We start from the raw sequence: 15927 nt of genomic DNA, 5'->3' as shown, positions 1-15927 counted from the left end.
GTGGGAGCTTGCTGTGCGCAAATTGGCTGCCCCATTTCCTACGTTACAACAGCGACTACACTTCAAAAGGACTTTGTTGGCTGTAAAGCGCTTTGGGGCATCCCAAGGTCACGAAAGGCGCTATAGAAATGCAAGCCTTTCTTTTTTTCTTGGTCTGAATGGCCCAGTCCCACCCCAGGCAGTGAACCACCGACCTGAACCACTTGCGGAGGCTAACTGACCATCCTAACTGCGCTTCCCAATAGTCACATTGCATGGACCCACTTCACGGACAGGGACTCACCCCAGGCTGAGTATCGGCCAGGCACAGCTCGAAGTCTATGATGTTGTCCACATTCACCCCCAACTGCGTGCAAAGCAGATTCAACAGGACAGGATGGTGTTTCTCGGACTGTGGATGAAAGCAAACCGATAAGAATTCAGTAAGAACAGGGGGAGGAAAAAATAATCAAGGGTTTGAGAAACATAAAGGATAATAAAACATACAGGAAACTTTCTGGTATCCGGCACGGACGGGACCGACGTGGTGCCGGTTCATTAACAATTCCGGATAACCGAACGCTATAGTAAAAGATACGGAGCTCAGAGCTCCGTATAAAGCAACAAACCCTGTTGCTTAACAGCTTCAAAACAATCGGCACAAGTTGCAAGCGTCTCTGTAGCTTAGCAACAGCTTCAGCTACACCCTTGCACAGCAACAAATGGAGTAAAAAAAAGTAACTAAAAGTAAAAAAAGTTACCTGAACTGACTCCTGAATTTTGCCAGTGGATAGAGCGTTTCGGTTATTTAGGGGCCGGTTAATCGAAAGTTTCCTGTACTTCTGTTTTCAAGACTTATTTTAGAAACACCTGCAGGGGGAGTTGGGGGAAGGGGGAGAGAGATCCATCCCAACAGTCTGGCCGAGACTTGAACCCACCTCACAGGAGTAGCAGGGCAGCAATCTGCACAACAGTTCTGACGAAAGGTCATCAACCTGAAACGTTAACTATCTCCACAGATGCTGCCTGACCTGCTGAGTATTTTCAACATTTTCTGCTTTGATTCTGAACAACAGTGAAACTCAACTAGGCCCTCTTCTAAAATGGGAGGTTGACAGACGGAGAGAAGCAGTTGAAAGAATCGCTGTTTTAAATCAATCTGTCACCTTCGGAACGTGGCCTTAAATCAAAGCCAGAAAGGGTTCCTGTCAATATGGTCCTCCAGATCCGCAAGTAAATTTATTATACGGAACACCGACACTTCCATGTGTTTTTCTGTTGTGTTCATTTAAAAAAAACAAATCAAACCTTTCTATATTTTGAGACTGACAAATGACGTGAAAAGTTATTTGCGAAGTCAGACATCCATACTAGCAACAAAGTTCCATAAAGATTGCAGCAATCGAAGGGAGATAAAAGCTTGTCTGGCAGCTGACCTTCCTCTCAGCTCCAACCCCTCTCACCAACGTTTAATTAATCAACAATATGGCTCCTCTGATCATTCCTCTCTTGCTTCTCTGAATACTCTGTGCTACACCCTCTTCCTCCTCTTGGCCTTTCCTAGGACAGAATATTGAGCTGAGTGCAGGGACAAAGAGTCCTCAACACTCTTCCTCCTCCTGGCCTCGGCACTCAGGTCAATACTCTGCCCGACACTCTTCCTACTCTCTGCCGCTGCACGAGATGACGTCAATCGTCATCACAACGTCTCCTACTGAATCTCCCCCCAGACTTCAAAAACATTACCTCCCTCAGTCTTCCACTCCTCCTACAAATCGACTTCAAACCTGTCCTAACCACTTTTGGCGAAGATACAGGCTTGGTCTGCTGTGCATTTTCTATTTCAGATTTCCAGCACTCGCAGTTTGTTTTTTTCCTCATCTCTAACCACACTACTTCTCGAGTTACCTCGTGTGCTTGTCTACTCTCAAAAGCCTCGGTGTTGCACACTGCATGATAGCCGTGGCCGTTCGCCCGGGGGGGGGGGGGGAGTCTCAATAATAAACCTATCCGTTTCACAATACAGGTACACTGGTCCACAAAGGATGAATTTGCTTTTGAAATAATAACAGACAGGTTGTTTTACCAGCTGAGTGGCATCGCAGGCGTTTCCACTTGATTTCACTCCCATTTCGAGCTTCTCCTGCACTGCTGTGGCAATGATTGGAACCCTTGAAAGATACGCACACAGTTAGCGCTTAGCTGAGGCAGCGAGTCAACAAAAGAATTAGAGAGACATCAATGTGATTTCAGAAAAATTATAAAACATAAACTTGCAGATTGGGTGTGTAATTGGCAAATTAACTTCAATATAGATAAGTGCGAGGTAATACATTTTGGTAGGAAGAATAAGGAGGCCGCATTTATGCCCCCTGTAATTTTCTCGGGCTGCGTGGCCCATTCAAAATACCGCGCATGCGCAGATATTCTATCGTAAAGCCGGCTGCGCGGGACCCCGGGAGCGCTGCGCAGCCAAGCAGCTTACAGGGAACATTGGGCCACAGGCTCCTTGGAAAATAATGGCCCCGATATTCCGATCCCTACGGGTGAGTACGCGCTGTACACCCACCCGTAGGGACATCGGAAATGCCGGTTTCAGGCATGCACTGCGCATGCGCTGGAAACTGGCATGTCCGATCTGTCAAGAATGGTCTTGACAGATCCTCCGGCTGCCTGGGAGAAGGGCCTCTGCAGGCAGAGAGTTCCGCTTTTTGGAGACCCTCCGCCCGCAGAAAACCCTTACAATTCTTACGTCTGATAAAAGCCGGCTTTTACCAGGGCAGCACGGTGGCATAGTGGTTAGCACTGTTGCCTCACAGCGCCAGGGACCCGGGTTCGAATCCGGCCTCGGGCGACTGTCTGTGTCTGTGTGGAGTTTGCACATTCTCCCCGTGTTTGCGTGGGTTTCCTCCGGGTGCTCCGGTTTCCTCCCACAGTCCAAAGATGTGCGGGTTAGGTTGATTGGCTATGATAAATTGACCCTTAGTGTTAGGGGGATTAAATGGGGATATGTGTTAGGTGTAGGGGTTACGGGGATTGGGTGGGATATGTGTCGGTGCAGGCTCGATGGGCTGAAATGGCCTCTATCTGCACTGTGGGGTTTCTGTGATTCTGTGAAGAGTTGAAAAAAAGTTTTTAAAAAAATTTCCCCACTGATTTATCATTTAAAACTACTTTAAAAAAAAGTAAGTTTATTTTTAGCCCTGTAAAAAACTTTAATTATTTTTTTTCTAAAAATAAAATGTTTGTTTAAAATACTTAATTTATTGTAATTTCAAGTAATTTTAAAAATGTGATGTTTTTTAAAATTTATTTAAAGTTTTACTATGTTTTTTCATTGATTTCCATTCATATATTTGACAGGTCTTCCTGTCAAGTGTATGAAGGGAGGTTCCCTTCTTTGATTGGCTCCCCATGGCCCACGTGATCCCAGGGATGCTGCAAACCACATGCGCCTCTGGGATACGTGGGCCCTGCGCACTTCAAGTTTGGAGAGGCCCAGGAGCGGAAGCGTGTGCGTCCCGGGAGCCCTCAAGTAAGGGCGCAGATTTTTCCAGATCGCAGGCCTCCGCCCGCGGGAGGCCTGCGATTGGAAAATACGGGCCAATAAATGTCTAAATGGGATACAGGAAGAGAGGGATCTTGGAGTACAGATACACAGACCACAACAAGTAGCAACGCAGGTTAATAAGGTCATTTAAAAAAAAGCAGACCAAGCACAGGGTTCATTTCTAGAGGGATAGGACTGAAAAGCAACAACAACAACTTGCATTTATCTAGCACCTTTAACGTAGTAAAACCAAGGTGCTTCACAGGAGTGTTATAAGACAAAAAATTTGACACCGAGCCACGTAAGGAGATATTAGGGCAGGTGACCAAAAGCTTGGTCAAAGAGGTAGGTTTTAAGGAGAGTATTAAAGAAGGAAAGAGAGGTAGCGAGGCGGAGAGGTTTAGGGAGGGAATTCCAGAGCTTAGGGCCGAGGCAACAGAAGGCACGGCCGCCAATGGTTGAGCGATTATAATCAGGGATGCTCAAGAGGGCAGAATTAGAGGAGCGCAGATATCCCGTGGGGTTGTGGGGCTGGAGATTACAGGGGCGAGGCCATGGAGGGATTTGAAAACAAGGATGAGAATTTTGAAATCGAGGCATTGCTTAACCGGGAGCCAGTGTAGGTCAGCGAGCACAGGGGTGAACAGGACTTGGTGCGAGTTAGGACACGGGCAGCCGAGTTTTGGATGACCTCAAGTTTACGTAGGGTGGAATGTGGGAGGCCAGCCAAGAGTGCTTTGGAATAGTCAAGTCAAGAGGTAACAAAGGCATGGATGAGGGTTTCAGCAGCGGATGAGCTGAGGCAAGGGCAGAGACGGGCGATGTTACGGAGGTGGAAGTAGGCGGTCTTAGTTATGCCGCGGATATGTGGTCGGAAGCTAATTTCAGGGTCAAATATGACACCAAGGTTGTGAACAGTGTGGTTCAGCCTCAGACAGATGTTAGGGAGAGCGATGGAGGCAGTGGCTAGGGAACGGAGTTTGTGGCAGGGACCGAAAACAATGGCTTCGGTCGTCCCAATATTTAATTGGAGAAAATTTCTGCTCATCCAGAACTGGATGTCGGACAAGCAGTCTGACAATTTAGAGACTGTGGAGGGGTAGAGAGAAGTGGTGGTGAGGTCGAGCTGGGTGTCATCAGCGTACATGTGGAATCTGAGACTGTTTTTTCGGATGATGTCGCCAAGGGGCAACATGTAGATGAGAAGTAGGAGGGGGCCAAACATAGATCCTTGGGGGACACCAGCGGTAACGATGCAGGAGTGGGAAGAGAAGCCATTGCAGGTGATTCTCTGGCTACAATTAGATAGATAAGAATGGAACCAGGCGAGTGCAGTCCCACCCAGCTGGACAACAGTGGAGAGGCGTTGGAGAAGGATGGAGTGGTCAACCGTGTCAAAGGCTGCAGACAAGTCAAGAAGGACGAGGAGGGATAATTTACCTTTGTCACAGTCACAAAGGATTTGTGACTTTGATGAGAGCCGTTTCGGTACTGTGGCAGGAGCGGAAACCTGATTGGAGGGATTCAAACATGGAGTTGAGGGAAAGATGGGCACGGATTTGGGAGGCGACAACCCGTTCAAGGACTTTGGAGAGGAAAAGGAGGTTGGAGATGGGCAGTAGTTTGCAAGCATGGAGGAGTCAAGGGTTGGTTTTTTGAGAGGGGTGATGACGGCAGATTTGAAGGAGAGGGGGACAGTACCTGAGGAGAGAACCGTTAACAATGTCAGCTAATATGGGAGTCAGAAAAGGAAGTTGGGTGGTCAGCAGTTTGGTGGGAATAGGGTCGAGGGAGCAGGAAGTGGTTCTCATGGACAAGATGAGCGTGGAGAAGTCATGAGGGGAGATCAGAGAGAAACTGGAGAAAGATGTGAGTACAGGGCTAGGGCAGGGGGGAGCCTTAGAGGAAGCTTGGCCCGGCAGGCTAGCAGGAAGGAAGGGAAGTGGCAGCTGAACGGATGGTCTCAATCTTAGAGACAAAGAAGTCCATGAGCTCCTCACAGTTGTTGTCGGAGGTGAGGGTGGAGGAGACAGGGGAGAGGGGTTTCAGAAGACGGTTAGCAGTGGAGAATAGAAGCTGGTGTTTATCTTTCCATTCCAGAATTTTGGCAGGCGAGAGCAGGACCTGATAATGCTTTATGTGGTCCAGCCAGATCTGGTGGTGAATGGCTAAACCAGTTGTCCGCCATATCTGTTCAAGTCTGCGTCCCTTGCACTTAAGGAAGCGAAGATGAGGGCCGTATCAGGGTGAGAGAGTGTAATTGTTTTAGTAGGGACTAGGGCATCAAAGGTGGTGGTGAGGGTGTGGTTGAGCAGATCGGTAGCTGCAGGAATGTCGTGGTGAATGGAGGGCCAAAGGCCGGACAGTTGGGAAGTTATGTTAAACTGGTATAGAACCTTGGGATTACTGTGAACAGTTCTGGTCTTCATATTATAAAAAGGATATAGAGGCGCTGGAGAAGGTGCAAAAAAGATTTACCAGAACCGAGAGGTTATACCCAGCAGGAAAGACTGAACAGGCTGGGGCTCTTTTCTCTAGAATAGAGAATGTTGAGGGGAGACCTCATGGAGGTCAAGATTATGAAAGGGTTTGATAGGGTAGACACAGAGAAGATGTTTCTCCTTCCGGGCGAGACCAGGGGACATAAATGTAACTAATAAATCCAATAGGGAATTCAGGAGAAACTTTTTTACCCAGTGAATCCCGATGAAAGGTCATCGACCTGAAACGCTCAGTCTGTTGGTCTCACCACCAATGCTGCCTGACCTGCTGAGTGTTTCTAGCAGTATTTTGCTTTTGTTTCATCTGTTTGAGATGTTGGTTGAGGGATAAATATTGGAGAACTCCCCCTGCTCTTCTTCGAAATAGTGGCCGTGGGATCGTTTACGTCCACCCGAGAGGGCAGATGGGGCCTCGGTTTAATGGGTAAATGCACTGCCCTATGTATAATTGAGCCATGTAGCTAAACCCTTCTACTCCCTTTTCCACCTACAATCCAACTCTTGGAAAATGGAAAAACTTTCAAAAGAAATACTTGCACTTATACAGCAACTTGCCCTGCTGAAATGAAGCACTACACCCAGAGAATTACTTTTGGAGTTATATAGGTACAGGAAACTCTCGTTTAAACGGCACCTAAATATCCAGAAATCTCTATTAACCAGCAAAATTCAGGAGTAGGTTCAGGTAAGTTTTACTGTATATTAGTGGCCGTATAACCGGGGTTCCTGCACCTGTGGCCATGTAACAGGGACTCCTGGATCTGTGGCCGTGTAACCGGTATGCTGTGTAACGGGGCTCCCTTACCTTGGTAGGTATACCTCTCCGTTATCCAGAATTTTTAATCAACCGGCACCACGCCGGTCCCGTAGGTGCCGGATACCAAAGAGTTTCCTGTAAATATAAAGTAATTCTGCACCAACAACATCTCACAAACAGCAATGAGATGATTGTACATGTAGTTAAAGTGCCTTTTCCTGCTGGGGTTGATCAAAGGATGAAGGCGGGCCAGGGCTCTGCTCATTCTTTGAATAGGTTCTCTTATCGCCCACCTAAACAGGCAGAGAAAACCTCGGTTTAAAGTCTGATCCGAGGAACGCTACTCTGACAGTGCAGCACTCCCCTCGGCAATGTAAGGTGCGCACCCGGTAATCTCAAAGGTCCCCTGCAGGCTTTTACATTGCGCAGAAATTTATAAAGGGACGGCGCATTAAAAGAAACAGACCACGCAGAACAAATCGCAGCTTAGAGGAGACATTGCCCCTCAGTGCTGCAGCAAAGCGTCAGCCTAGATTACGCGCTCAAGTTGCCCGAGGTGGGACTTGAACCCGTGGCCAGAAGCGAGCGTTCTCCAACGCCAGCTGAGCCAAGTGGGAGGGTGAGTTTCTCAGCCGCATTACAAAGGCTGCCAACCGTGCCAGCGTACAGGTGAGTCTCCCTGTTGGGTCCAAAGTTGTCGTTCATCTCTCTCTGCAGGTGGATGGCCAGGTGAGGGATGCGAAGGACTGGGTGGCCCACGTTGATCAGGCGTTGTTCTACTTTGTCGCCGTTCTAGAAACAGAAGAGAAGCAGAGGTCTGAAGCAAGTAAAAATCACCGCGTTATATCGCACGCACCAGACTGACATGGCACTGCGTGCACTGGAGATGGAGAAGGAGCTGGAACAACAACAACTTGCATTTATATAGCACCTTTAACGTAGTAAAACGTCCCAAGGCAATTCACAGGAGCGATTATCAAACAAAATTTGACACCGAGTCACAAGGAGATATTAGGACAGATTGGTCAAAGAGGGAGGTTTTAAGGAGCGACTTAAAGGAGGAAGAGGCGGAGAGGTTTTGGGAGGGAATTCCAGAGCTCAGGGCCTAGGAAGCTGAAGGCACGGCCGCCAATGGCGCAGATCAGGGAAGCACAAGAGGCCCGAATTGGAGGAGCGCAGACATCTCGGAGGGTTGTAGGGCTGGAAGAGGTTATAGGAGGGATTTGAAAACAAGGATGAGAATTTTAAAACTGAGGCGTCGCCGGACCGGGAGCCAATGAACCCAACTTACCTTCACCAAAACCCTGCCGGCTATTGTGAGGTCGCGGTCAAACCAGGTGTTCCAGATTCCGCCGCCGTAACATTCCACCCCGACCTGCAGGTAGCCCACCTGTGTCTTCTTTGACCTGAGCTTCACCTGGTAACAGAAACAAATTCAACAGCCGTCAGTGCCAGCTCAGCACTCAAAGTGTGGAGCACCACCCTCCCGATCCCTCGACCGACAGACCGACACACGCGCAGGAGTCACAAGGAGCTGGAACCCAGCCTGAATTTTCCCCTCCATAACCCAAGGGAGCACAAGCATCCCTGCTGGAACACCGCCAGCTTTGCTCGAAGCAGTCACTGAGCACAGTGTTGTACTGTTTGGTACGTCGCTGAGTGGCCACAATCAGTACAACTTTGCAACATAGGGAATCCAGGAGAAACCTCTTTACCCAGAGTGTTGAGAATGTGGAACTCGCTACCACAGGGAGTGGTTGCAGCAAATAGTATAGGTGCATTCAAGGGGGAAACTAGATAAACACATGAGGGAGAAAGGAATAGAAGCATATGTGACGGGGTGGGAGGAGGCTGGTGTGCAGCATAAACACTGGCATGGACCAGTTGAGCCGAATGGCCTGTTACTTGCGCTGTAAATACTATGCAACGTGCTTCGATGAAGAAGTTCGATTCAGTGACCCGCATTCCCCTTTCAATGACCGTGTGCTTATCTCTCTATTGCAATCGCGGGGACTCGTGACTTCGAAATGTGCATTTTCTGGGAATGAAGTTTCATTAGCAGGCTGCTAGTTTTGGAGAGAAGGAGAACAGGCATCGGCTTTGCCTTTCGTCAGTAATTTCACACGTTGTGCCGCAAATAAGGTGCGATGGCAACCGGTTTGCCGTGGGGCAAGGATTATGAATGCTGATTGACTGGGTGCCGCAGTTGGTTCGTAGACTACTCTGTAATCTCAACGCTGGACTTAAGAGCTGCCTATAAAGACAACGATTAAAAAAAGAAAAATTGTATGTATCTTGTGCCATAACACATCCTCGGGACGTCTAAAGCATTTCATATGCAATGAATTTGTTCTTAAGTGTGGTCAATCATGAGACGTTAAACTGAGGCCCCCACCTGCTCTCTCAGGTGGACGTAAAAGATCCCATGGCCGCTATTTTGAAGAGAAGGGGAGTTATCCCCGGTGTCCAAGCCAATATTTATCCCTAAACCAACATCGCTAAAAAAACAGATGAACTGGCCATTATCACAATGCTGTTTGTGGGATCTTGCTGTGTGCAAATTGGCAGCTGCTGCTACAGACACAGCGACTACATTTCAAAAGTACTTCATTGTCTGTAAAGGGACATTCTGATATCGTGAAAGTAGCTACAGGAAACTCTTCGGTATCCGGCACCGACGTGTTGCCGGTGGATCAAAAATTCCGGATGACGGAGAGGGTTATCTACCAAGGCGATTTTTAACAAAGAAAAATTAAAAAATCAAGAAATGTGCAGTATACAGTAATTGGGTACTCACCTACAGAATGCTGTGTTAAATGGATGGTGGAAGATGCTTGATTAAGTACAGTACTGCCAGTTGAGGTTAATACAATGCAATGACTACCAGCAGCGTGGGAGACACACAGTACCCCTGTAAAATGGCAGATCAGAAGAGACTACCGGCAGCGTGGGAGAGTCAGACTCCTGTTACAGGGGTATTGAGGTGTTCGGACTTTCGACAGCGCCAAGAAGCCAAGTAGTGGCAGTTTGGAGAATTATCCCCACTGACTAACTCGGCCACCGCGAGGGACTCGGACACATTTCCGGTTATTGAGGTGTTGTTTTCGAAGTGAGAATTTTGCCGGTTAATAGAGAATTCCGGATATTTAGGTGCCGTTTAAACAAGAGTTTCCTGTATATCAATGCAAGTTCTTTCTTCTACACTACTCTGCAGTCTCAATGCTGGAATTAGGAGCGGTCTCGAAGGACAGTGGAAAAAATAAAAATAAACTGCATTTATCGTGTGCCTTATCGTGTCCTCGGGACATCCAAAGCACTTCATATCCAATTAATTCACTTTGAAGTGTAGTCAATGTTACGCTCAAGTCCTTGAGTAGGGCTCGAACACACAACCTTCTGATTCAGAGCCAAGAGTGTTACCAAAGATCCCAAGGAAACTTCTACTGGTGGAATGGAAAGGTCACTCTGATAATTAGCAGTCGATGCGAAATTACCCTGGGGCAATTTGGGAAATAAAATAAGACTTGCATTTATATACCGCCTTACATGTCCTTAAAGCGCTTTACAGCCAATGAAGTACTTTTTGAAGTGTAGTCACTGTCGTAATGTAGGAAACGCGGCAACCAATTTGCGCACAGCGAGCTCATACAAACAGCAATGAGATAAAGACCAGATAATTCTCATCCATGTTTTCATATCCCTCCATGGCCTCACTCCTCCCTATCTCTGTAACCTCCTCCAGCCCTACAACACTCTGAGATCTCTGTGCTCCTCCAACTCTGGCCTCTCGCGCATCCCCGATTTTCATCGCTCCACCATTGGCGGCTGTCCCTTCAGCTGCCTGGGCCCTAAACTACTTTAAGACACTCCTTAAAACCTACCTCTTTGACCAAGCTTTTGGTCACCTGTCCTAATATCATGTCATGTTGCTCGATGTCAAATTTTGTTTGATAACGCTCCTGTGAAGCACCTTGGGACGTCTTACTACATTAAAGGCGCTGTATAAATGCAATTTGTTCTTGTTGTAATCTGTCTTTTAGTGATGTTGGTTGAGGAGTTGCAATGGCATGGTAGGCGGCACTCCTCGGAGGCTGGGGTTAATGCACATCGCTCAAATAGCTTTCAGGGAACTTTACGCTGTAACTGGGCCTCATCACACCGGCCCTAGGAGTGCTCGACACTGGCTCAGGTGGCAAAAAGCGAGGAAAAATATTCCATTCCCATCATTGATGTTCCCACACCTTGGTATATAGAAAAAACTAAAGAGATACAACAAAATGAGAAGAGAAAGGAAAATGTAGAAAGAGGAGACAGAGTGGGGTGGAAAAGGAAAAGAGGGAACAAAGGTGAAAGATAGTTCTCAAAACAGATAAAGACCGAAGGAATCCATTGCTTCTGGCATTCATAGAATGATACAGCACAGGGTATGTTGGCCTTCATTACAAGAGGATTTGAGTATAAGAGTAAAGATGTCTTACTGCAGTTGTATAGGGCCCTGGTGAGACCACACCTGGAGTATTGTGTACAGTTCTGGTCTCCTTACCTAAGGAAGGATATACTTGCCATAGAGGGAGTGCAATGGAGGTTCACCAGACTGGTTCCTGGGATGGGGGGATTCTCCTATGAGGACAGATTGAGTAGACTAGGCCTATATTCTCTAGAGTTTAGAATGAGAGATGATCTCATTGAAACATACATTCTTACAGGGCTTGACAGGGTAGATGCAGGGAGGATGTTTCCCCTGGCTGGGGAGTCTAGAACCAGGGGTCACAGTCTCAGAATAAGGGGTCGGCCATTTAGGACTGAGATGAGGAGAAGTTTCTTCACTCAGGATGGTGAATCTTTGGAATTCTCTACCCCCGGGGGCTGTGGAGGCTCAGTCATTGAGTATATTCAAGACAGAGAGCGATAGATTTTTGAATATTAAGGGAATCAATGGATATGGGGATAGTGCGGGAAAGTGGAGATGAGGTAGAAAGATCAGCCATGATCTTATTGAATGGGCTCAAAGGCCCAAATAGCCTACTCCTGCTCCTACTTCTTATGGTCTTACGGAGACCATTCAGCCCATCGTGCCCATGCCGGCTCTTTGAAAGAACTATCCAATTAATCCTGCTCTTTCCCCATAGCCATGTAATTTTTTCCCCTTCAAGTGTTTATCCAATTCCCATTTCCCCCCCCACCCCCAGTCGTGTAAAGCCAGTTTGTTAGGAGTGTCTGTGTGGACGAGTAACCCAAACCTGGAGCACTGGCAGCTCTCCTCCCGACAGTGGAACCTCACTGTCCATGCTCCAATGTGCCTCTTCCCCCATTATCTGTCAGACATTTTGGGGGAGAAGGCCTTCCGCGAGGCGTTGCCTAGTCAGGCTTACCACTAACAGCAATCTCTTCCTGTCTGGCATCAATCGACTTCACAGACCAAGAGATAAACATTCACATTGTGATTTTTACATTGTACTCAACTCAATTCCTGTCCCTAGGATATTCACGCACCCTTCCTGTACAACCAAAGCCACGCTGGCTGGCATTCCAGACTCACCCGTAGGCAGGGGCTGTCCGTGTGGGCTCCAATCATGCTGAATCCATTCCCTGGTTTGTACTTGGCTCCCACTGCAAAGGCGATTATTGTCGAGTAGTTCCTGGTCATGTAATACTGTTTAAAGCAGACGCACAATTTAGTTAGCAATCAGCAGGTTGTGTTTGACACACATTTCTTTAATAATCTGCAAAATATCTAGGGGACTCGGACTCAAGCTCAGAAGAGGGAAGGTGACCACAGTTAGATGTAATTACTTCACACAGGGGATACAGAATAAGTGGAAAAGGCTGCCCAATGATGATGAATAGTGTCTCCAAATTCAAGAGAGTGCTGGATTTTTTAGGGGCCACAAGAGGCTTTTCAGGTGAGAGAGGAGTACAGTATGGGACTGGCTAGATGGACTGCAGTGGTCCTTAGAGAGAGAGAGAGAGAGAGAGAGAGAGAGAGAAAGTGCACTCCCCACCAGGCAGACGGAAACTCGACTTATCGGGATTTCTCAGCAGGAACATAGGAACAGGAGGAGGCCATTTAGCCCCTCGAGCCTGTTCCTCCATTCCATGAGATCATGGCTAATCTGTGACCCAACTCCAAATACCCTCCTTTACTCCATATCCTTTAACACCTTTGGTTAACAAAAATCTATCAATCAAGCAAGGCGTTTGCGGAAGAGAGTTCCAAACTCCTACCACCCTTTGTGTGTACAAGTGTTTCCTAACTTCACTCCTGAAAGGCCTGGCTCCAATTGTTAGACTATGCCTCCTAGTTCTAGATTCCCCAACCAGTGGAAATAGTTTCTCTCTATCCACCCTATCTGTTCCCCTTAATATCTTGAAAACTTGGATCAGATCACCCCTTAACATTCTAAATTCCAGGGAACACAACCCTAATTTGTGTAATCTCTCCTCATAACTTAACCCTTGGAGTCCAGGTATCATTCTGGTAAACCTACGCTGCACTCCCTCCAAGGTCAATATATCCTTCCAACTGCTCACAGTACTCCCGGTGAGGTCTAACCAGGGCTTTGTACAGCTGCAGCATACCTTCGACCCCTTGTATTCTAGTCCTCTCGATATAAAGGCCAGCATTCCATTAGCCTTTTGGATTATTTTCTGTCCTTATCCATGACATTTCAATGATCTATGTACCTGGACACCACCCCCCCAACCCCAAGTCTCTTTGGACCTCTACTGTTTCTAGTTTTTCACCATTTAGAAAGTACCCTGTTCTATCCTTTTTAGGTTCAGTGAATGGCCTGACATTTGCCACTGTTTTGCCCATTCGCTTAATATATTAATATCGCTTTATAATTTTATGCTTCCATCTACACTGCTTACAATGCCTGGGTGGTTTGGAGACCCAAAACATGGCGATGGATTTCATGCTTGTTAGACACCTAACTGATCAAGAGTCTTTAGCGTGTGTTGTAAATTCAATGACAACGTGCTTCGTGAGCAAACATCAATGGTGCACCAATTCGTATTTTTAATTCAACTGCATGAACGGGTTCAAGTGACAATTGGCTGTGTTTCTGGGGAGAGAAGGAGTTGAGGAAATGGCGAGAAGACAAGTAGGTGGGGTTGAGATCTAAGAAAAAAAAGAATGCGACTAGTTGGGCTGAATGGCCCTTTCCTGTTCCGAAAAAGTTATCTTCCAAACATGCGGTCTGATTTGGATGCCACTGATAATCATCAAAAATCCGGAGGACACTTGGCAAGTCAGATACGTCCAACACAACTGAAGGATTCTACAATGTCAGGATTTTTGGCTGATGCTACACATTTCACGAGCAGGTCACTCTAGCTCAGAACAAACCTCCACTGCGCCTCAATAAATTTGAACAGTAAGGAAAAGCTGCCGCAGTTGACCGCCTGGGAGAAACCAGTAAGATACCAAATCAAAGACACGTAGAATTACATGGAATCTCCAGCACACGAACCAGGCCATTCGGCCCAGCTGGTTAATACTGGCGTTTATACTCTGCACGAGTCTTTTCCCACTCTAATGACCTCTTCCCACCATGCCGCCCCCCGCCTCGTATCCCTTTATTCACTTCGCCCCCATGTGTAGGTGTGGATGCCGAGCAAAGACAGGATCAGGATCAGTGTCGATGCCCTCCACAGCCGAATAGCCTTAAGAGTAACTGTGCCTGGGCTCACGGAGGAGAAATGGCCACTTGGACAAGGTACTGGAGGGAGCCCTCGGCTTGCGGAACTGCACGTCAACGAGGAAGTCCGCACTGTCAAGGAAGGAGGGACGGGAGGAATGATTTATGAATCAACATTACAGGTTCAGGTGGCGGGTAAACGCCTACGCCGACTGGCTGGGCCGAATGGCCCGTTTCTGTGTTATAACTTCTATATATTGCTATGCAATAGCTTTACTTTTACATCTAATTCTGAAAGCGCTGTGCCCACCAAGCTGCAAGTAAAGGATGGGTACCTCATTACTTATAATGAAAACTTCTGAGGCAAGTGACTGTCTTATCCATGCTTCAGACCCTGTGCTTCCCATCCCTGCTCCTCACCTTGCTGGCAGGCTTCAGGTCCCAATGGTCAGTCTCCTTGAGTTCCTTGAAGCCGGATGATCGGAGTCGCCGCTTACACTCTTCAACAACTGCAAGAACAAAGACATGAAGTCCAGAGTCAGTCAGCAAACAGATTACTCACCAAAAGCTTGGTCAAAGAGGTAGGTTTTAAGGAGCGTCTTAAAGGAGAGAGAGGCGGAGAGGTTTATGGAGGGAATTCCAGAGCTTAGGGCCCAGGCAGCTGAAGGCGCGGCCGCCGACGGTAGGGTGAAGAAAATTGGGGATGCTCAAGAGGCCAGAATTAGAAGAGCGCAGAGATCTCGGGAGTTTGCGCGGCTGGAGGAGATTACACAGATACTGGAAAGTGTGAGGTTATGCACTTTGGCAGGAAAAATCGTAGAGCAAGTTATTATCTTAATGGCAAGAAACTGTAAAGTACTGAAGTACAAAGGGATCTGGGGGTCCTGGTGCACGAAACTCAAAAGGTTAGTATGCAGCTGCAGCAAGTGATTAAGAAGGCCAATGGAATGTTGGCTTTCATCGCTAGGGGGATAGAATATAAAAATAGGGAGGTATTGCTTCAGTTGTACAAGGTATTGGTGAGGTCGCACCTGGAATACTGCGTACAGTTTTGGTGTCCATACTTAAGAAAGGACATACTTGCTCTCGAGTCAGTACAAAGAAGGTTCACTCGGTTAATCCCGGGGATGAGGGGATGGACATATGAGGAGAGGCTGAGTAGATTGGGACTCTACTCATTGGAGTTCAGAAGAATGAGAGGCGATCTTATTGAAACATATAAGATTGTGAAGGGGTTGGATCGGGTGGATGCGGGGAAGATGTTCCCGATGATGGGTGAAACTAGAACTAGGGGGCATAGTCTTAGAATAAGGGGCTGCTCTTTCAAGACTGAGATGAGGAGGAACTACTTCACTCAGAGGGTGGTAGGTCCATGGAATATGCTGCCCCAAAAAGCTGTAGAAGCTACATCATTACATAAATTTAAAACAGAAATAGACAGTTTCCTAGAAGTAAAGGGAATTAAGGGTTACGGGGAGCGGGCAGGAATTTGGACAT

At 47.3% G+C, this 15927-nt stretch overlaps 1 protein-coding gene across 5 annotated transcripts in view; it reads right to left on the bottom strand.

Moving 5' to 3' along the window:
- The window catches only part of dnpep (aspartyl aminopeptidase), a 120074-nt gene that overhangs the window by 35694 nt on the left and 68453 nt on the right, over positions 1 to 15927 (bottom strand). For 4 of the 5 annotated variants that reach the window (XM_085986773.1, XM_085986769.1, XM_085986771.1 and 1 more), the window contains exons 3-8: positions 14851 to 14939; positions 12327 to 12440; positions 8079 to 8204; positions 7455 to 7579; positions 2066 to 2150; positions 284 to 391 (exon numbers count right to left, since the gene is read on the bottom strand). In XM_085986773.1, coding sequence (XP_085842899.1) covers positions 284 to 391; positions 2066 to 2150; positions 7455 to 7579; positions 8079 to 8204; positions 12327 to 12440; positions 14851 to 14939 — 647 coding nt within the window. Of the gene's footprint in view, positions 1 to 283; positions 392 to 2065; positions 2151 to 7454; positions 7580 to 8078; positions 8205 to 12326; positions 12441 to 14765; positions 14940 to 15927 lie in introns of those variants that run through there. The other variant, XM_085986774.1, reaches the window with a different exon arrangement.

The sequence above is a fragment of the Somniosus microcephalus genome, chromosome 4 (genome assembly GCF_052327205.1).
Source record: "Somniosus microcephalus isolate GS21.2 chromosome 4, FLI_Smic_1.0, whole genome shotgun sequence".
NCBI classification, from domain to species: domain Eukaryota; kingdom Metazoa; phylum Chordata; class Chondrichthyes; order Squaliformes; family Somniosidae; genus Somniosus; species Somniosus microcephalus.
The sequence above is the reverse complement of the archived record's forward strand: the minus strand, read 5'-3'. Positions and strand labels throughout refer to the sequence as shown.